Raw genomic sequence first — 21,270 nt, forward strand, 5'->3', positions numbered from 1 at the left:
AAGATGAGGAGGAAGGAAGAAGAAGATGAAGCAAAGACAGAGTGATAGAGACGGCGAGATAGATAGATAGATAGATAGATAGATTAAAGATAGATAGATAGATATAGGACCAAAAAGCATCGAGAGAATGCTTTTGTATCTACCTAACTGTTTTGAGCTGTGCTTTATCTCATCGATCATTATCTTGTCAATTTTCTCCTTTGCAGGGGTGAGAGTATACTTTCTGAAATAGCTATCTCATTAATAGGCGTGACCTCCTATCGATACAGTGACTTTCTCTTCTTGTAAGCCCCGGTTGAAATGAGAGAAGGAGGTGCAGGTCTTTTCACGCTTGCAGACCAACGAAGCAAGATAGAAAGAAGGCTTTTCTCGTTTCTTCATAGACTTCTTCTTCATTCATGAGAAGTTAAAATATAGGCATACAGGAGAAAAGAAGATAAAGATAGATGGCGAGAGGGACAAAAAGGGGAGAATTGAGGAAAATCGTAGAGAGGACATGTAGTCTTCTTTCTACTACTACTACTACTACTACGAGAGCTTCTACAGTCGACACTTCAATAGAGACTGAAGAGCTTCTTCTCTCTCTGCTGTTCCTCTCCCTCCATACAAAACAGAAAGGAGACAGAAAATATTTTCGACACTCTTATCTCGATGGAAGAAGATTAAAGAGAAAAGAATGAACAAGCAGAAGAAGAAGAGAAGAAGGCTCTTACCCAAAGGAGAAGGTGTAGAGATTGGATTAGATCATTCATCGCATGATAGCTCATCTTTAAACAGTAGGATAACCGAAAGAAGAAGCAGAGAGTAAATGAGTTGTGGTAGAAAAAGAAAGAGAAGTTTAGTTATGTATGAAAGCGTAGAAGAAGCTTTTTCTTGTTAATGGACGACCACCTTCAATCGAAGCAGAGGGAATTCCATAAACAGAAGAGAAAGATCCGAGAGATGGATTGAGACGCGAAGAAGAAAGAAGAGTTGCCTATTACCGGGGAGTCCGATCTCCCACTCCAGCTAGCTAGCTATCTATCTCTCTCTTTTTTCTTTCTTTCTTTGCGATTGTCTGTCTCTCTGTTAGCTGTTTCCGTCGAGTGACCGGAGGATCGAAGACGTCTGCAAGGTGGATCGGTAGAGCATGACACTGCAGTAGCAGAGCTAAGGAATGATAGCTAGCCGAGGGATAGAAGATTCCGGAGAGAAATGAAGAAAACAATTCAGAAGAATTCACTCATTCGTAAAGGAAAAGAAGAAAGAAGGAAAGAAAGAGAAGATTTTTCTTGTCTCGGAGCAACATCATGAAGAAGAGAGAAGGGAAAGGAGAGAATTCAAGGCGGGAGAGGTCGCCTACGCACCCCCGAGGCAGCGTCGTAGGAGCGTCGATGATCCGGTGTGTGTGTGTGTGTGTATGATATGTGTGTAATTGGCTAGCCACAAGAAAAAGACAATCGACGCTGTCAACCCACCAGCCACGTTCTCACTCAACAGGCAGATTGTTTTCTCGTCTTTATCCAACAGGTCGAGGTCTCAAGCAAAGCTCTTACTTCCCGGCTTCCTTGCTTAGTTAAATAGCTCTTCTTCAGTGAGCGAAGGAAGGAAGCGTGTAGTCTAGGGAGAGTGAAGATAGTCAAATCTATAGCAGACCGTTCGCATCTTTCAGCAGAGGAACTTAAGAGATCGCGTGCCCTGTCGCTGTGGTGTATGTACACTGGACAGATTTGGTGCGAGTGAAGAGAACATAGGTACCATGAAGGCGTTTCGGAGTGGAAGCCTGGTCTCTCGAGCTTCCCTATTGGAGATGCTTGCTATTCATCTTCAGAGAGAAGCCAATACATCACCCTGTAAAGATCTCTTAGCCAAGCTGTCTTCTCAACAACGTGCTCTCTCTCTCGGTTCTCCCCATTCCTCTCTTCTTTCTATTCCTCTGCTTCCCCCGGTATACGTACCCAGGACCAGCGTAGAGTATGGATACCCGCTGTATACATATATATATATACATAGAGAGAGAGAGATAGACATGTATAGATCCAACGGAGGTGTATATGCGCAGATCTAATAGTGGAAAAAAGAGATATAAAGTGTTGTATAATAGGCAGGCAATGCAGGCCAGCCGTCTCTTGACCCAAGAGAGCTGACAGCCTTACGAGTCCTCGTTGGAAAGGGATAGAAATGTTCTTTCTTAACAGTTGGGTAGACACCAACTCTAGGTCATGTAGACACGTCGTTTCTCACCCTCCTTGTTCTCTTTCTTCTTCGCAAGTAGGGACAAGCTCAGCTATGAGGAGCAGATCACACCTTGTATTTGGGCCTATATCAGAAAAAGAGAGGCGTTGCTTTAGGCTATTGTCATCTATCTCTCTAAGCATTCTCTCTCGACATATCTACGTCTAAATATAGATATACATACGTAGAGAGAAAGAGGTGTACAGATAGGTAGACAGAGACAGGTAGAAGGCATAAGTAGTAGGGCAGGTATCTTTCATGGAGTTTTCTCTTTCTATCATCCTCTTGGGAGGAGTAGATCTGCTTGGCGGGATAAAAGAGAGATAGACATCACAAGAAGAGGCCTCTTGTTGAGAAATGGTATGCAAAGGGAGCTATGGACTAGGGGAGATGTTGTCGCTCCCTCACATCTACCTTTCCTTCTTAGACAAACTTTGAAGAGCCCAACTCGCCGTCAGAACTGCAGGAGAAGTAAGATAGAAGAAAAAGATTTACATAACCTCCTCTCTGTAGACTCTTCTGCGCTCTCTCTTCACAACTCTGACTACCTCTGGAAGTGACATGTACAAGAGATACCTCCATACAGCCACGAATCTATCTGTGTAGATGTGTACTTCACTATATATATATATATATCTGATGCACGTGCATATGAATACATGCACATTCGTAGCCATATATCTATATATATACATACGTTCGTAGCTGCCTAGATATATATATGGGAGTGACATGAGTGCAGATGCAAATGCAAACGTGTACATGCGTGTAGATTCTTTTTAACCGCCCGTCAATAAGCGAGGTAGAAAGATGCCTTCGTCTTTTCCTATTCTGGAGAGTCTCTCCCCCCTCGTGCTCTCTTTCTCTCGAGGGGGGATTCTCTCTTCTCATCTCCACTCTCCGTATGTGAATGAATCCAAACCGTTATGTGTATGTACACCCGAAATGTTCGTCTTCTCTTCGTTCACAAAGACATGGGAGTGGTCTTGACAGACAACCTGTATCAAATCGCACTCTTGGCTATTCTCCTATTTCTCCTTAATTCTTCTTTTTTCTCCTTGGACGGAAATCGTGGAAAAATTTGAAGACAGAAAAGCTAAATGATGCCAATACAGCAGCAGAGTGTTGTACCGTTTAGCCTCCTTTGCATGCGCATGCATGCCTGGTGAGTTAACACATCTTGGAAACTCCATTTCGTCTGGTGTACATACACCTACACACAGAAGAAGATATCTCTTTGCCGTGACTTCTGCCCTTGCTTCGTGAGTCTCCCCTCCGGAGGCGGACTTTCTTCTTATCAGCAACAATGTCCTTTCTCCTATTTAAACTCTCTCTTTCTGAGGAGAACAAGAAGGTGTCGATACATGACTCGAAAAGGATCGAGAGGCACTTCCAGACGGTGAAGAAAAACAATTTTTCTTCTTCTTCTTTTGGAAGATTCCTTCTTCTCTTTAGGCTGTCTCTTCCTTCATATCGCTCTAGGTGTCTCGAGAGTGAATGCTCTCGCAGGGATGTTTGAAGAAGGAGAAATGACACGAGGAAAGAAAGAAAGACGTCAACGGACAAAGAAAGCCATTCTTTACACACGACAGATAACATGCGATTGCTAAGGTGGGGTGTACCGACAGAGGAACTCTCGCCTCTTCAAGTCCTTCACAGCTTCGCTCTCTCGAGCTCTCCCCGATGGTATCTACAGGCCAACTGGCTTCATGTAAAAAGAGACTCGGGTATGCTCTCTTCCTCTCTTGTCTATTTGGTTCATTGTATGTGTGTCTCGCAAGAGAATTCACTCTTCCTTTCTTTTTCTCGGCCTATCTCTTGTTGTCCATGGTGTATATACACCTGAGCGATACTCATTATTCTACGGGACGGAAAGAAACCCAAGACGTGAAATGCTTTTCAGCGGTCTCTAGTACATGACAAAAGGACTTTTCTTCCTTCTGGGAAGTCCTGGGATTCAGTCAAGGTATCTTCTCCGCATCCAAAAAAGTAGACAGGGGACAACTCACCTCAGGTGTATATACACCTCAATCCGGTGTACATACACTGCAACATCGCCCGGTAAAGAATCTTCCCTGATCGTCCCATATGACGTCTTTGGAGCGAACCCAAGAGCAGGAAAAGGACAAGTGCGAGAGAAGGGAAACCTGCGAAGAAAGGGTAGAGAGACAGGGTATTATCGACGTCTGCAAGAGACAGACCCTCCTGGAGAGGGGGCTTCTCCACAGTGACCAAAGTCACGAAGAGGTCCGGATGAAGATGAACGATACAGCAAAAACGTTAGAATGACGTGTATTTCTTTCCAAAGATCAGACAGTGAAAAGACGCACTGTGTGTAGAATACACTGGGAGAATATGAACCTATCAAGTCACAAGCCGCTTCTTCTTCTTCTCTCATTCTTTTCGTCTTTTCTCTTCTCTCTCTCCTAACGCCCTGCTTGGTGAATATTGAAGAAGAAGAGAGACTTCTCTCAAGATTTTTCTCTTCTCTTTCTCATGGGTTCACTAGGTCGATCTCGGGTGTATGTACACCACCACCCCCCCCCATACTGACATAGCACTGAATGTTCAAGCCTTTCTTTCTGTCGTCAGGGTCCTCTTCTTCATGGGGGGACTATGACAGAAACTTGTGTCTTTCTGCTTTCTTCTTCTTCTTCTCATTGTATCGATTGGACTTTCGACAGGATGAGCTGTCCGGTGTATTCTACATATTTAAGGTTCCAGTCGACTCCTATTCTTTTCTCTTTACTCTTCTTTCGTAGTCTGTCTCAAAGATAAAGAAAGAAGAGCTGCTGTTCCTTTCATGACGTCTTCATGTTTGTATATTTTTTTCTTTCGAAATGATGAAAGTGTCTTTTTCTTCTTCTCCACGGAGGATAGGAGAGGTCGAGGTTATCGTCAAGGGAGGCAGACGAAGGTGGTCTTCTTGGATTTCTCCCGGGAGAGATGAAAGAAGAAGAATAAGAAAAGAAAGCTTAGCATCAGGTGGTTTGCCTCTCGTTTGCTTACACGAAGGGAAAGGAGCAAGAAAGGGAATCGCGAGTCAGGCGGGTACAACAATGCGTTCAGGTGTATGTACACCTGTTGTGACGGTACACCCTCCGGGTGTATGTACAGCTCAACCTCATAGTGGAACGCTACCTTCATTGGGAAATCTTTTCTCCCCTTGTTTCTTTTCTACAGGAAGGAACGTGAGAGGAAATCTTCACGTTTTTCTTCCCGGACTTCCGCATACTTCATGCCGTGAGTCAACACTACCGTCTTCTCCTCCTCCTCGTCCTTTCAAACTACGTTCACAACATCTCTCAAGGATCACTCTTGCTTCTTCTTCTCCCCACTTTTTCTCTCCCCTCATCCCATTGGGTCATTCTTTGACACACAGGCTCTCTTCTTCTTCTCTTCGTTCATCCCTGACTTCGGCCTCTCTTACATGTCGCTCTCTCTCTTCCTCTACTTCGGCTCCTTCACCTGTTTCTTCTTCGTCTTCTTCTTCTCCTCCTCCTCCATCTCCCACTTTGTGTTCTCCCCCATCGCCCCCCTCTTCCTCTTCTTCTCCCTCTTCTTCTCCTCCTTCATCTTCTTCCTCTTCTTCTTCATCTTCTTTCCGGGTTCTGTGGGTATTAACAGAAGGAGAGCGTGTCCGTCTATTCTTAGCTTTTATCGCATTACTTCTTAGTAGTGCAGCCCAACTTATCATTCCTTTCTACCTAGGGAAACTGATAGATCGCTTCTCTTCTTCTTCTCCTTCTTCTTCTCCTTTTGCCTCTTCTTCGTGTTCGTCTGAAGCCTCTTCTTCTCTTTCGAGTTCAAACGAGTTTCTTTCTCAATCTTCTTCTCTCTCTCCCCCGAGCGATTCCTCTGCTTCTTCTTCTCCTCCTGAGAGCCTTCACATCCAGCCTTCTTCTCTCTCTTCTGCTTCTACAGCAGACTTTCTGCCTCCTCCTTCTCCTACTACTATAACTACTACACCGCAGAGGAGTCTAGCTGAGGGCGAAAGAAGAGAAGACGAAGAAGAAGATCAGGATGAAAAGAAAGAGAAAAAGAAGAGGTTTTTCTCTCAAGCTTCTCAAGCGCTTCTCGAAGCTTCTGGATCAACCGTTCAAGCAAGTGCAACTGCATGCGGTGCTTTAATTCTCCTCGGGGTTCTCACGTCTTATCTTCGCCTCTTTCTACTAGAAACTTCAGTGAGAATCTACTCTTTCATCGTACCCACATAGAAGTCTCTCAAGACACGTCAGTCTCACCACAGAATCGCAGGGCTAAAGAGATAGATAGAGAGATAGATAGCTAGATAGATAGAGAGATAGATAGAGAGATATATTCCAGAGAGATATATTACGGATAGATAGACTAAAGGTAACTATATACATTGAAGACAGATGAATAGTTCACAGGTAGATAGATAGGTCAAAGATAGATAGATAGACTGCATGCAAAGCGGCTTGTATAAGGAGACAAGGGAAAAAGAGAGAATGAAAGCGAACGCAGAGGAAGTCTTAGAGAGAGAAGAGACAAGAGATGATGAGAGAAGACACATGCAAATCCTCGTTGTTTTTCTTCTCTCCATAGCAGGAGATAAAAGAGAGAAGAAGAAGAAGGATGGATCGATTGAGAGAGAATCGTGGTCTACACATAGGAAAATTGTAAGCATGAGAAACGAAGAAAGAAGGGTTCACGATATAAAGCCTCTTGCAAGAGAGAGAGAGAGAGAAAGGATTAGCTTCTTCTCTTTACCTACGATTGAAGAGATGACACGTGCTGCTATAATGATGGGATGTCTTTTGTGCTATTCTATAGAATACATCTCTTGGTATCAGGTGTATGTACACCCGAGAATGGTTGATTTACTTCTCTCGATGTTAAGCTCGATGGATCTTTTTCCCTTCTTTTCTTCTCCTCTCCTCTTTCGTTCTTTCTCTTTCTATTTTGGAGGCGTTTTCTTTTCTTTGATATCAAGAGAGTTTTTCTTTTTTGCTTTCTTTCTTTTCTTTCTAGATTGAAAGAGTAGCCAATCAGTTAAGAAGAAAATATTTTGCCCGTCTATTAGCCGAACCTACGGAACGCTTCTCTAAAGAGAGCTCGGGAATTCTTCTCAATCGCCTCTCTAGTAAGTTGTTTTATATCTGTCTCCATCTAAATAAATCGTCTACATAATACTGTAAGCTCTGGATGTACTGAGAGCATACATAGATCTCTCTGTCGATAGATGTCTGTACATACAGAGAGACATAGAAGAAGACATAGGAGACACACTGACACCGATCTAGATATCTTTGCAAAGGCACATCTATATCTGTGGGAGTCCACGCAGTATAGATACATCTCTGTATATGTATGAATGTATGTATGTATGAATGTATGTATGTATGAATGTATGTATGAATGTATGTATGTATGTCTATGTATGAATGCATGTATATTATTTAAGCTGTTTTTTCCGCATGTGTCTCTTCTTCTTCTTCTGTATTCGATGAGAGAGTTTTGCTTATCGTTCTATTTCCAAACAGGAGACAGAGGGAAAGGAAAGAAATATATCGAGAGGGAGGTAGGAATGAAGAAGCTCTTTCTCGTTAGAAAAAAGTCTTCATACATGTTTTGGATTCTCTGTCTTTTTGATTCCCTCATGCATGCATGCATGCGTCGACGACTTTATTTCTTCTTCTTTACAGTTTCTTTCTGTTACTCTTATGTTTTCTTCTTCTTGTTGTTGCTCTTTCTTTCTTTCCTCTCCATCTCTCTTTGTTTCTTCTCTCTTTGTCTCACTTGCTCTCTCTCTCTATGGACATCCATTCAAATCTTTTCTTCTTTTGCTTCTTTCTTTCTTCCTTCTCTTCTTTTTCTTTCAGCTGAAATAACGCAGAGCAGTCGCATTTTCATTGACGTCTCTTTCGGCTTGAAGTGTCTCTTCTCCACAACGGTCGGTAAGTGGGACGTCCCTGGAGAAAGGTTTTCTTCTCTTCTGATGAGTCCTTCTTCTTTTTTCTTTCTTTCTTTCTCTCTCTCTTTCTGTTGGCACTTATCTGTGTCTTACGTGCGCTTCTCTAGTTATGTTTAGAAGGAGAATACGATGAGCCATTTCTTTCTTCATGCCTGCGGTCCATATCTATCTCTTTCTTTCTACCTTTCCATCCACAGTAGTGTAGGTTTCTGAGAAGCAGAAAGATCTTCTTACTTCTATTCTTTCTCTTTTCATTCTCCTTCTTCGGCTCTTTGCCCTCTTTTCTTCTTTTTCTTTTAGATAATGCTCTCTCACTTGTCGATCCTAGATACAGAAAATCCCCTACTTAATACACTCATCACACGTGCTTGTTGTCTCTCTCCTCTGGATACGTAGATGCCTCACTAAATACATCTATACATACATGTATACACGTAACTCTCTATCTACATGCACATATATACATATATGTGCATGTGTATGTTACATATATATATGTAACATACACATGAGTTGATACCGTCGAGCATGTACATACACGGGAACTTCTCCAGTGCATGCAAGGCTCTGTAGTGCCATTCCTGACCTACATTTCGATCTTTCTGTCTTCTTTTTCTTTCTTTCTTTTCTTGGTCCTTATTTCTCTTACTTCTTGGACTTCTTCTTTCTTGCGTTCTTTTCAGGTTTAGGTGCTGCGTCATCTTTGGCTCCTCCTTCTTTTCTTCTTTCTCTTCTCTGTCCTATTGCCGTCTCGGGATTTCTCTTCCGCTTAACTGCACGCAAGTCGCGGCGACTCCAAGCGGAGCAATCGAGAGCTCTATCGCATGCAGTCCATCACGCTAGCGAAGTTCTTCAGAATCGACGGCTAGTCAGAGCTCTCAACGCTGAAATGTTGGAAAACCGAAACTTCGAAAGACAGGTCAGCAGAAAGAAAGAAAGAAAAGAAAGAAAGAGATAAGAAGAGACATACAAGTCTCTAGGAGAGAGAGGCAGTGTGCACGTTTTTGCTTTCTCAAGGACGTTAAGAAGATAAGAGCGAAACAAGAAAGAAGAGAGATAGATAGATAGATAGATTAAAGATAGATATTCATGTATACCTGAGGAAGCTACTCAGTTATGAAAGAAGAAATATCTCTTTCGTTCCTTTCTTTTCTTCCCTGCTTTCTCTCGTCTATAGAAGAAACATTACAAAGTAGACATACGGCTTTTTGATAGGTACAGAAAGTCATAGCGGTGTATCTACTCATATAAACGTACACATATGTACATGTGTGTACATGGAGTTATTTCTATTCAACTAGAGAGGGAGATGTATGTACCGATTTAGGTCTAGGGTACATACATCTCTCTCTCTAGTTGAATATAAGTAGATACATGTATATATATGTGTAGGTATTGGACTTGGATGCGGACACGCGAACACATGGAGAGGGCTAGCTGTGCGTAGGCACGTCAGTATGCGTATGTGCGTGTCTCGTCGAATCGAGTTTCTCGCTAGCTAGAGAATCGACGTGTGTGTGCGTGTGTGTTATGTAGAGAACCTAGAGACTTGTAGATTTCCATCTGTCTTCGGTGATCTTCAGCGTAAGAGCAAAAGCGTGTTCTCTCTCTTTGTAGTAATTTCCTTTCTTTTTCGCTTCTCCCTGTCTCTTTCCTGCAGCTAGCTGCTGTCTACAAGGTAGCTCGACGGAATGCGATAGCTGTAGGATGTAGACACGGCCTCGTCTTTGCGTGTGGAGGAGGATTTCTACTTCATATCATCCAACAAGCTGGCATTCTCATCTCCGCAGGTCAGCCCATATATATCCATCTCTAGCTCTCTCTATGTATAAGCATATACATGTATAGATAGGGTATCTGTACATGTAGGTATAGATAGGTGTCGATCTACGATACATACAATCTACATACATGTGTACATACATACTGGTTTATATGTGTGTGGCCCAGGCCTCGGTAAGGAAGCTTTCTTGTGACTGTGTGTATTGTAGACATTGACTACTTCTACGTCCATGCATGCATGCATGCGCATGCGATTGCCTACGTTTCTCTGGAGATCTAGAGCACGACTGGCGACTCTCTCTTCTCCGTTTATAAGCTGAACCGACCTCTACCGTCTGTCTCTTTCTCCTTCCCCACCTCATCACCCTCTTTTTCTTTCTTTCTCTTGGAGGTTTCTCAAGCTGTGTGTCGTGTCGTTGTCCCATCTCGTCATCTACATTTGCAAAGTACCTCCACACACATCTATTTATCTACCTGTATCTACACATGAAGATATGAGTCTCTTGAGAATCCTTTTCATCTTCTTCTCTGTGTCGATTCTTTCTCCTGGTAGTTACACTTCCCTCCTAAATTCTCTTTATCTGCACAGGAGTGCATGCTTAACTAGCTATAGACACGTACTGTCTGTCTCTCTCTATCGGTCTCGTATTCTTCCTCTGAAGGTGCTATATATCAATCTCTATATATGTAGATAGATGTACGTATATACAGTGTAGATGTGCTTCGCGTAGGCCCAGTTGAATGGGACTTTCCGTTCGCCCCATTCATTCTCTCCTTTCTTGTTCATAAAGGAGGTGTCTTTTCAATGCATGAAATAGATTTCTTACTCTTTCTTTCTTTTCCTCTTTCTTTATCTTGTCTTTTCTTTTATTCCTTCAGGGACCCTATCGTTAGGAGATATAAGCGCTTTAGCCATCTACTGCCTTATGACAGGCTCGTCTCTACAGGGGTGTGTAACGGCTTATAGTGATGTACACCGTACTCTGGGTATCGCTTCAAATCTCTTACATTCTCTCTCTTCTTCTCCTCTCCAATCTTCTCTTTCGCTAGATAAGAAGGACAAGAAGAAAGAATCTTCCATCGAGGTTCTCAAGGATAAAGAAGAAGAGATCTTTTCTCTAAAGATCTCTGGAGACACCGGCAACAACGGCCTAGCATCCCAGCCGCCAGCTAGAGAAGAGAGACGTGGGGATCTTTGCAAATCTTCTTCTTCCTTCTCTCCAAGAGAAAGAAATCTTCCTGATCATGAAAGGATAAGAGACAGTCTTTCTTCTTTTTCTGCGGATGAAAATGACGGGATGGAAGCCCATAGAGACACCGCCGTCTTACGGTCTCTAGGAAGAGAGAAGAAAGGCGTCTTTTCAAAAGAAAAGAAAGATATGATCAATGTCTCTCGTTCTTCTTTCATGGAGGATACAGCAAGCGGGGATTCTCATTCTATACCATTAGAGCCAAGAGGGCGAAAAGATACAACAGAAGAAGAAAGAGAAGAAGAAGAAGAAGAAAGAAGAGGAGTTGATGTGATGCTTAGGGATGTATGGTTTTCCTATCCTGATCAAAAGACGCCATGGAGTTTACGAGGCGTCACTCTTCATATTCCCGCAGCATCCAGATGGGCCATACTAGGTACCCTAAAATAAGCGCATGCATACACGTACCTCTATCTATCTGTCTATATATATATAGAGAGAGAGAGAGAGAGGGAGAGCTATATAGATTCTTGAGTGTGTGTGTGAATGTCTATGTCTATATCGTGGTCTACATGTCTAGTTAGCGGTGTCTGCCTGCCTGACTCCTTTGTGTACACATATGTCCGTCTGAATACATCGAAAGAGGAAGGCTTTCTGACATGCATATAAATCTATGTCTATATATATAGGTATGTGTACAAATATGAGTGTGTATGCATCTATGCATGCATATATGTATAGACGTTGATGTATATATAAATATAATTATGTGTAGAGGTGGACGTGTGTGTAGGTATATGAGTAGATATATGTCAAGACCGATTCTCTGCGGGTCTAGGTAGATTAATCTATACAGAAGATCTACTAAACTCGAGACTTTATCAGGAGAACATTCACCCTCTTGACCGCTAAGTGCTGCCGACGCCGGGTGTATGTACACCTCATACATCCCTTTCCAGACATATCTGTTGAAGTCGCGTGTATGGCTCAGTGCTTTACTACACTTGGGTCAAGATGTAACTAATATAAAGACGTTCTCTTTTAGATTTCTTTCCTTCGTTTCTATACACGTAGATCCAAACATCTTTACGTACCCCTCTTTACATAGACCTATGTTGATCTTTTCGTCTATCTCTCCATCCCGGAAGCGGCTGATGTATATACACACGAACCTCGAAAAGCCTTTTGCTGCTCTCTCCTGGCACACTCTCCATGGACTGGTGTAGACACACCTGGATCCATACGTACGTATATTTATAAAGATATATGTACATATGTTTACAGGGTTTATATGTATATATGTATATATAGATATGTATATGTATATATCTTTTCTTTCATGTTGAGTGAATTGAGGTGTCCAGAGACTTGTGTAGAAGAGAAGCGCTCAGGCTGTTGATCTAAAAAGATCCCCCTTTCTTTCGCATCAGTGTGAGGTCTCTTTCTCTCTCTCGGCCTGCCTGTCTGTCTATTTATCGATTCATATTTCTGTCTATCCATCTATTTCTCTCTCTCTCTTGTTCATTATCTTTCATCTTGTATCGATCTCTTTCATTCTCGTCTCTTTTATCCTTCTTCATATCTCTTGCTTTCTTCTTTCCTGGACGAAGAGGATGAGCTATGAGGGAGATCATTAGGGGGCTCCTCCTCTCTCAGTCNNCTACTTCTTCGCCTCTACGAACCGACAAGAGGAGACATTTTTCTCGATGGCCTTGCATGCAAATCGCTAGACGCCAGACTCACTCGCAGTATGGTAAGCTCGAAAGAGAAAGAAAGAAAGATCATGAGAGTTTGAGCGGGGTTTGCTTTCAAGCGTCAGACACACAATCTCCATTGGGAGAGGGGAAGGAGAAGTGCTTGTGTATTAGCTAGCTATATCAGTGTCTATGTAGACACCACCTGTTCCTTCTGACCGACTGAAAGAGAGAGAGAGAGAGACATGTGTGTGTTGTGGGATAGAGGATAGCCTCGATGTGACAAGGTATTTAGTGCCCTTCACTACAGTCGTTGCAGGGCAAGCAGATGTACCTGTCTATCTTCAGTCTACCTTCAATCGGTCTCTCTATCTCTCTATCTTTTATAGAACTATCTATCTATCTGTCTAGCTATCTAGCTAGCTAGCTATCCATCTGTGCTCAGTGTATTCGTCTTGAATGTATCTATATCTATCTACACATTTTCTACAGTACTATTAAGGGAAGATGAAGAGCAAGAGAAGAGAAGATGGAGAAGAATGAATGGTCTACTAGCATTGACACACATACCTAACAAGAAAAAGATGAAGAAGATCGGTGACGAGCATGCGTATGAAGGAAGGAAGGAAGGAGGGCTCCTGTCTGCTGTTTGCTTCCCTCTACTCGACTCTTCTATTGTGTTTCCCCCTATTACTATTAGAATTACTTGTCTCTCATTCTCCTCTTTAGAGAGACACACCATACATCTCCTGCTTTCATATCCTCTCTACATCTATGCATTTGTTTTCTCCATAGATCTTCATGCCTACTCTTCTTCATGCATCTATACCTGTTCCGCGCCAGTATATATATATATGTATATGTATCTATGCACATGTATATGTATATCTTTATGTATGTGGGTATAGGTGTATGTATGGGTATACATTTGAATGCATGCGCCGGTGTGGGGTTGAAGCTTATGAAGCTTTTTCTCTCTCTCTGGTGTGACTGTAGATAAGTTATGTTTCTCAAGAGAATCTTCTCTTTGCGAGAAGTGTGAGAGAAAATCTCTTCTATGCGGTGCATGCAAATGACCTCCTTGCAAATACAACAAGTGAGCCAGCTTTCTTCTTCTTCTTCATCTTCTTTTCTCCCCAACTCTTCTTCTTTGTGTTGCTTTCCGTCGTTCTTCTTATTCTCTTTCTCTCTTCATTCTTTCTCAATACTCATATAGACATGTCTATCTTTCTATACAAATGCATGCTCCTATATTCCCTCTCGGCTACATATATATATATATATTTATATGTGTACAAGAAGACAGATGATACTTTCAAACTGGGGAGTAGAGAGATGTCTTTCTTTTCTTTCTCTTTCTCTTACATCCCTACTCTCTTCTCTTCTCCTTTTCAACTGCATGCCTCCGACTTTCCTTTTCCTTATCTTCGGCCCTTCTTCTTCTAGCCCAGAAGAGTAGACATACTCCCAACTGCATGCAGCTCTGCGGATTCTTTTTTTCCCATCCAATCTCTCCTTATGTCTCACAGCCGCATACCTATATCTGTATAGACATATATATATATATATATGTGTATATATATGTGTATGTGTATGTGTGCATGCATTTCTATTATTCTTGATGTATGCGAGTCAGTGGTTGAAGGCTTCTCTTTTTCTTTTTCTTTCACTTGTCTGCGTGAGTGTTTTGTGTGGCGTTTCTTCTTCTGTGCGTAGCCTCTTCTGAAGTGTTGGATGAGAGATTGCATGCAGTCGCAGAAATCTCCCAAATCGAAAGCTTTCTTAAAGACCTCCCTCATGGATACGAGACACTCCTAGATGAAAAAGGATACTCTCTATCTGGTAACCCAAAGACTTCTTCTTCTCTTTCTTCTTTCTCTTTGTTCTTCTCGTTCTTTTTCTCTTTTTTCTCCAAGAGAGAAAGAGTTGCTAAAGATTTCAGGCGCACAGGGAAGGGCAGCTCATCTCCTCCATCTTCGACCAACACGCCAAGGGAGGTCTGAAACGCACTCTCCCCGTCGTCTGTCTCGTCTCTCACACTCATTTCATGCAGTATATATCTATATGTGGATATAGATATGGACAGAGTATATATGGAGACAGAGACAGAGACAGATATATATATATGTATGTATATATGTATATATATACGAATGTATGCATGCGATCTTTGTACGTACTTGAGGTGTCCATATCTTCTTTCGTCATTTCTATTTATCGCGGTTTTCGTTTTCCCGGGGTTGTCGATTTCTTGCAAGCTGCATGCATGCATGCATTCTTTTTCATTTGCTACAGGAGGCCAGCGTCAACGTCTTTGTACAGCTCGAGCTCTGTGTCGATTTCCTCGTCTCTCGTCGTCTCCTTCATCGACTCCTCCTTCTTCTCCTCTCTCGCCTTCTTCTTCTTCTCCTCTGTCGTCTTTGTCTCGAAGTGGTCATGTTGAGAAGAGAGAGAAGTTTGAAGCCTCGCCAACTCCCCGTCTTTTTCTCATGGACGAGGGCACCTCTGCTGTGGACGTCCTGACCGAAGAGAAAATCTTCACTCGTCTTAAACACGTAAGCTCATAGTCTCTCTCGCAAGAAGAAGAAGAAAAAGACGAAAAAGAAAGGAAGAAAAAGAAGAAGGAAAGAAAGATGAAAAGAGGAGAAGAAGAAGAAGAGGTTTCTCACAGCATTCTTACTTCTGTTGTTTCTGTCAGTAAACGTTGTCTTTCTTCGGAGGTCTTTCGATCCAAAAAGTGAATTCCACGCACCTTCTTGCTGTCTTCGTTTCTCCTCTCTCTCTCTGTCTCTCTCTCTGTCTCTATGTTTTGCATTCTCTCTCATCATGTTTTCTAGTTTTCTTTCTCTTCTTCTTCTTTCTCTTTCATCGTAGTGCTAAACAACTTCGAAAAAGATCCAGACCAAACTCCCTGCATGCATATTCATACATACATACATGCGTACATACTCTCGTATACACATGCATGTATCCATTGACCCATACACACGCAGGCATCTTCGTATGTACATACATATTCATACATGCGTACGTATTCATACATACATCTGCATATCATACATACACATAGACATATCTGTATCTATATACATATATACATATGTCTTTGACGAGTGGATGCAGGGTGCGCGACAGCATATTAGTACCTCTTTGTATTTATATCTCCCTATATATGTGTAGGTCTATCTTTCTACCTGTCCATGTATATCTATCTGTCTCTCTGTATGTACATGCAGAGATATATATCCACATTTAGGTCTCCATGTCTGAATGTGTATGAGCTAGTTGTGTTTTCTTCTTCTTTCTGAGACGAGGGGAGGAGATCGGCTTATATGCGAGAAATGAAGAGAGACGCGAGGAGAGAGACGAACACCGATGAATGTTTCTCTTTCGTGTCTTTGTTTGAATGATGTTTGTCTATCGATTCTTCTTTCTTTTCTTTTCCTTTTTCGTCTCTTGTTTCTTAGGCTTTAAGAGGCTATACAAGTCTTCTCATCACACACCGATTAAGCGCTTTAGATTTCGCCTCACATATCGCTGTAAGATTTCTCACCTAGTCAAGAGAGCCACCAACAGACCCTGCTTTTTGCTGTATAGGCATACACTTGAAAAGCTCTATATTAGCTCTCTCTCACATAGATTAACGATAGATAGGTTAAAGATAGATAGATTAAAGATAGATAGATTCCCATCTGTATCAGCTGATCTTACATTAGCGGTAATGCAGACAAGCACATCCCACCCCCCTGCGTGTTTGGGTGTGTCTACAGACAGTTGTCTAGATCTATCTATCTTTAATCTATCTATCTATCTACTTTTAATCTATCAGGCTATCTATCCATAATTCATTTTTGATCTACCTATCTATCTATCTACCTGACGGTCTAACTATCTATCCATCTATCTCTCAATCTCTATATAGGTGTCTATCTGTATATGTATGTATGTATGTGTATACGCTTGAGTATGACAGAGGTGCTGTATGTATGGGAATGTATATACACTGCAAGTCGAAGGTGTCTACAGTCGCTTGTGCATACTTTTCTAGTTAAGATTCTTTGCAGCTATTTCTCTCTTTTTCTTTTCTTATTTCGAATGGAAATTGAAAGGTGATGGATGAAGGGAGGCTTATACAAAGCGGCAAGAAAGAGGAGGTATTAGCTCAACCTTCTCAGCACCTTCAACACATGTAAGGAACAGCACCCTTCTTCTCCTTCTTCTTCAATCCATCTAGCTATCTATAACCTATCTTTAATCTATCTATCTATCTATCTATCTATCTATTTCTATCTCTGCTGTATCGATGTATCTATCTTTGATCTATCTACTCCGATATTAGTGTGTTTGTCCTTGTCTATCTGTACATGTGTCGGTCTTTAGTCTATGCATCCTTGCATGCTGTTGTATATCTGTTGAGAGAGATTTCTCTAGAGAGAAATCTAGCCTGATACATAGGTGTATGTATCAGGCTAGATTTGTCTACTCGGGGACGAAGTCTTGCAGATAGAGAAAGAGATAAGTAGACTCCCTACTACTACTACTAATACCCTAAATTTCTCTTTTTTCTTTCTTCCTTTCTTGAGTTTTCTTATTCATCGATCTCTCTTAATTGCAATCGAAATAGGTTTGGATGTATAGGAATATCTCTGTGCGCGTGTCAATACTTGTATATGTATCTATTCATGTAGGTGTATGTAGACGTATGTGTCACTATGTGTATGTATAGTATGTATGTATCGATATATGTTTGTCTACATACATCAAGACATGCAGCTACAGAGGATGATATCTATCATTATACGAGGAGTAGGAGGCTTCACCCGAGTCATCGTAGCAACCCTAAAGGATAGGAGCAGCTCCTATCATCCATCCCCCTCTTCCTCCTCCTCCTGCTGTGTACAGGAGTAGTAGTTAGTAGTAGTAGTTAGAATTAGTCGTCTTCGTAGTGGTAGGAAAAGGAGTGCATGTGAATGAAAAGCGAAGAGGTGAGAAGGATGTCATTTTCTTCTTCTTCATTCTCTCCATTTCCTTCTTTCTTTGCTTTTCTTTGCTCATATGTTTCGATTGAATTCTTTCTTCTTCTTCTTTATTCTTCAGCCCTCCTCCTTCTATTTCTTTTGCTTTCTTTCTGACGAGCGGCGTTCTTCGTCTCTCTTTGCTTTTTCTCTTCTTTCTCTTTCCTTTCTTCTTCAGTCAAAATGTCTTTCTCTCCTCTTCGCGTTCCCTTCGCTCTTCATCTTCTAAACTGCATACACATACACACACGTGTACGCACATATCTCTATCTATCTATTTATCTATCTATCTATATCTATATGTGTGTCTTCAGGTGTACATCTTTGTACATCGACGTACATGCATGTTGACAATGTGTGTGACTGTACGTTCCTAAAGTCTTCTACATGAATAATACCTTCTCATTCCATCTCTTTCATTCCTTTCTTTCTTTTTCTTTCATTCTTTTTCTTTCATTGTGTGTTATGTCTGTAGATTGGTATGTTCGTCTCGACCTCTCGATATCTCGACAGATTCCCAGCAGACCTATTCTTCTTCTTCTACTAGTGGTAGTATTATTCATCCCTCCCCGTCAATCTTGGGGAATGGAGAAGGTCTTCCTGTCTCGACCTCTCCTTCTTCTTCTTGAGAAGTTCGGTGTGCGATACGAAGTGGTCTTGTCTCGTCTCTTCACTTCCAACGCCCTCAGGATGAAAGATGGAGAAAGAATGATAAGTACTACATTAACAAAGAAAAAGAAGAAAAAGAAAGAGGAGAAAGTAAAGAGAGATACCCAGAGGAAGAGATCGAGTTTTCTTCTTCTCCTTCATCTTGCATTCTTGGCGAGCTCTTCTTCGTATCTCTCTCTCTACGTTTATATTTAGTGACTGATATTTTCTTATGTCTATGTCTATCTGGATGTAAGTCTGTATGGAAGTAGATGTATGTATATAATACATAGCCTCGTGTGTGTGGAGTTAATACATGAAAGAAGTCTGCTACTTCTTCGTTCTCGCACGTTTTCTTTCCGTGCCACTCTTTCAGCAAATCTTTCTTTCTCTCCTTTCCGCTCCTTTATGGTCTATGATCTATCACGACACACCTAAACACTCAAGTGGACAGGGAGAGAGAAAGAGGCAAGAGAAAGATAGACCATCGATCGCTTCTTCTTCTCTCTCTGCTTAGGAGGGTGTAGTGCTTTCCATGGGTAATAAAGAGATAGAAAGACGTAGAGATCTCATGCATGCATCATGCAGTGGGGGAGAGGCTAAGTGTATACTACTCACGGTCAGATAGGCGTTCTTTTTCTTCTACACTTTTCATGGTTTGGCCCTTCGCTTCATTTGAGCGAAGAAGATGGAGGACTCGGATTCCATTCTTACGCCTCTAGGCTCGGTCTTCTTCCTGTCGTTTTTTCCTTCTTTCTTTGTCCCTTCTCTAGAGATCGATAGAATCTAGATAGATAGGTCGATCGATCGATCGATAGAACTTCTGTCATTTCCATCTATATCCGTGCGCATACACACAGTCTATCCATCTTCTATTCTTCCTGCGTGCAGATGTGCATGCATCTGTATCCATACACATCTATATAGAATGTATGTATGTATATATGTATGAGGACGTATCCTGTATGAATGTACCTGTATGCATGTACATATGAACCTATATACATAGAGAGAGAGAGAGACGAATGTATGTCTGTATGCGTGCATGGTGTATAGAGGATCTATGTGTGTATGTGCATGTATAGTATTAGTATTCGTAGGAGTGTCAGCGGCATGTCTTTCGGGCAAACTAAAACTTCTTAAGCGATCCAGTCACGAAAGACACACCCACCACTAAACGGAAAAGAAGAAGGCGAAGGCAGAGACACTAGAGACATACTGCAAACACCGCTGTCTTTCTCTCTCTCTATGCAGAGAGATATAGAGATATGTATTATAGAGACAGAGAGATAAAGAGATATACAGAGAAATAGAGAGATTTCGTTATATCTAAGCTGGAATGGCATACTTCATTCTTTCTCTCTCTCTACTCTAAGAGTATGAAGCTCTTTTGAGCCTTAGTAGTAGTAGTAGTCTTCTTCATCCAGACGGAGAAAACTGAAGAAGAAGAAGAGAAAGAAAATCTTGGGGGAACAAGCAGAGACGACCTTAAGCGTGAAGAAGGAAGGAATTCTATCTATTTTCCGAAGCTACGACGAGAACTACAGAAGATAGGGAAGAGAGAAAAGAGAGGAAGAAATTCTGGTTTATGTGAAACTTTTTTCTTTTGACGGCAGTCAAATATCGGGCGCGCGGTGCATGCATGCGCGCCTGCAGAAAAAATAGACACCATGCATGCATGCATGCATGCACGCATGGAAGACACACATAACAGAAGGGAGAAGCTGCTGAGAGGGCTCTTAGGAAGAAGCTGGAAATTCTGGAAGGAAATTCCAAGGCTCTTCAGAGCCCAGACAGAAAGACAGACAGACACTGTACATACATACATGTCTATACAGAATTGCGCAGACCTTTCCCTTAGGAAGAAAGCGTGTATTGCTTCTCTCTCAGCAATACACTCTTTCTTTCTTTCTTTGAGTTTTCTTTTCTTGTAAACTTCGTTTTGTCTTTCTTGTAGCTTTCTTTCTCTCAATGAAGACAGATAGCTTCTCTCAAATAAAGGAGGAGCTAAGGCACCACAAGAAGAAGAAGCTGCAGCAGCAGCAGCAGAGCTCCACCATCGTAATCGAGAGGTCTCTAACCCTGCTAAAGAAAGAAAGAGAAAGAAAGAAAGAAGGAGTGAGAAAGAAAGAAGACGTGAAAAAGTCGGATAGTCGGAGAAAGAAAAAGAAACTCCAAGTATACAGGTAGGAGAAACAGACAGACAGCCTTAGATAGATTGAAGATAGATAGATAGATACATAGATAGATAGACTAAAGACAGATGAGAGATAGATAGACTGAAGATAGAAAGATAGATAGATGAAGATGGATAGAAGGTAGATTAGAGATCTACGATCTGTCTTTTCGTTGTAGTACTATTTTAATGTCTATAGAGGTAGGATGGCACGTGAGGATACGGTACGACCTCCTTTAAGAATCTTCTATGTCAAATGAAGAAGCGCTTTGCTTCTTTTCTGTATGACGGAATAGATCAATCTTCCTTCTTTTCTTTTGTTTCTTCTTTCTTTTCTTTCTTCCCTCCCCCTAACAGAGGGAGCTCTTCGCCTTTCTCTATGGAAACGGTGCTTTCGTCGTGACTGGTCGCCTTTCCATCCTTTCTGCTGTAGTGGTGGTTTGTGGCAAGTGGAGGGCCGGGAAGAGTCCGTGACTGATGGTGGTAGTCGAAAGATTCAAGATATGCATGCGCTTCCTTTTTCTTCTTCTCCAACTTCTCCGCACTCCAGCCTAGCTCACTACTCATGATCTCCCCCACCTACAAGAAAGAAAGAAAGAGTGAGAAAAAGAGA

General features: G+C 41.8%; 3 protein-coding genes across 3 annotated transcripts in view; 2 read left to right on the forward strand and 1 right to left on the reverse strand.

Annotated features, from left to right (window-relative positions):
* Positions 1 to 3,476: 3,476 nt before the first annotated feature.
* On the forward strand, positions 3,477 to 11,559 carry CSUI_010111 (abc transporter transmembrane region domain-containing protein; the record flags this gene model as incomplete). The annotated part of the gene is made up of 6 exons (XM_068070216.1): positions 3,477 to 6,398; positions 7,210 to 7,321; positions 8,061 to 8,135; positions 8,836 to 9,071; positions 9,813 to 9,942; positions 10,814 to 11,559. Coding segments are annotated over exons 1-6 (2,643 nt in total), but the record flags the coding sequence as incomplete, so codon positions are not given.
* Positions 11,560 to 13,856: 2,297 nt separating this feature from the next.
* On the forward strand, positions 13,857 to 19,588 carry CSUI_010112 (abc transporter transmembrane region domain-containing protein; the record flags this gene model as incomplete). Its single annotated transcript, XM_068070217.1, has 6 exons — positions 13,857 to 13,914; positions 14,535 to 14,660; positions 15,114 to 15,373; positions 16,286 to 16,357; positions 16,928 to 17,007; positions 18,309 to 19,588. Coding segments are annotated over 6 exons (750 nt in total), but the record flags the coding sequence as incomplete, so codon positions are not given.
* A 502-nt stretch (positions 19,589 to 20,090) lies between these two features.
* CSUI_010113 (uncharacterized protein) overlaps positions 20,091 to 21,270 on the reverse strand; it is a gene marked incomplete at its 3' end in the record, with an annotated part of 2,183 nt that continues 1,003 nt past the window's right edge. Inside the window, exon 2 of the mRNA XM_068070218.1 lies at positions 20,091 to 21,236. Coding sequence (XP_067917808.1) covers positions 20,091 to 20,309 — 219 coding nt within the window. The remainder of the gene's footprint in view (positions 21,237 to 21,270) is intronic.

This window comes from Cystoisospora suis (assembly GCF_002600585.1).
Source record: "Cystoisospora suis strain Wien I chromosome Unknown contig_6690, whole genome shotgun sequence".
In the NCBI taxonomy this organism is placed as follows: Eukaryota; Apicomplexa; class Conoidasida; order Eucoccidiorida; family Sarcocystidae; genus Cystoisospora; species Cystoisospora suis.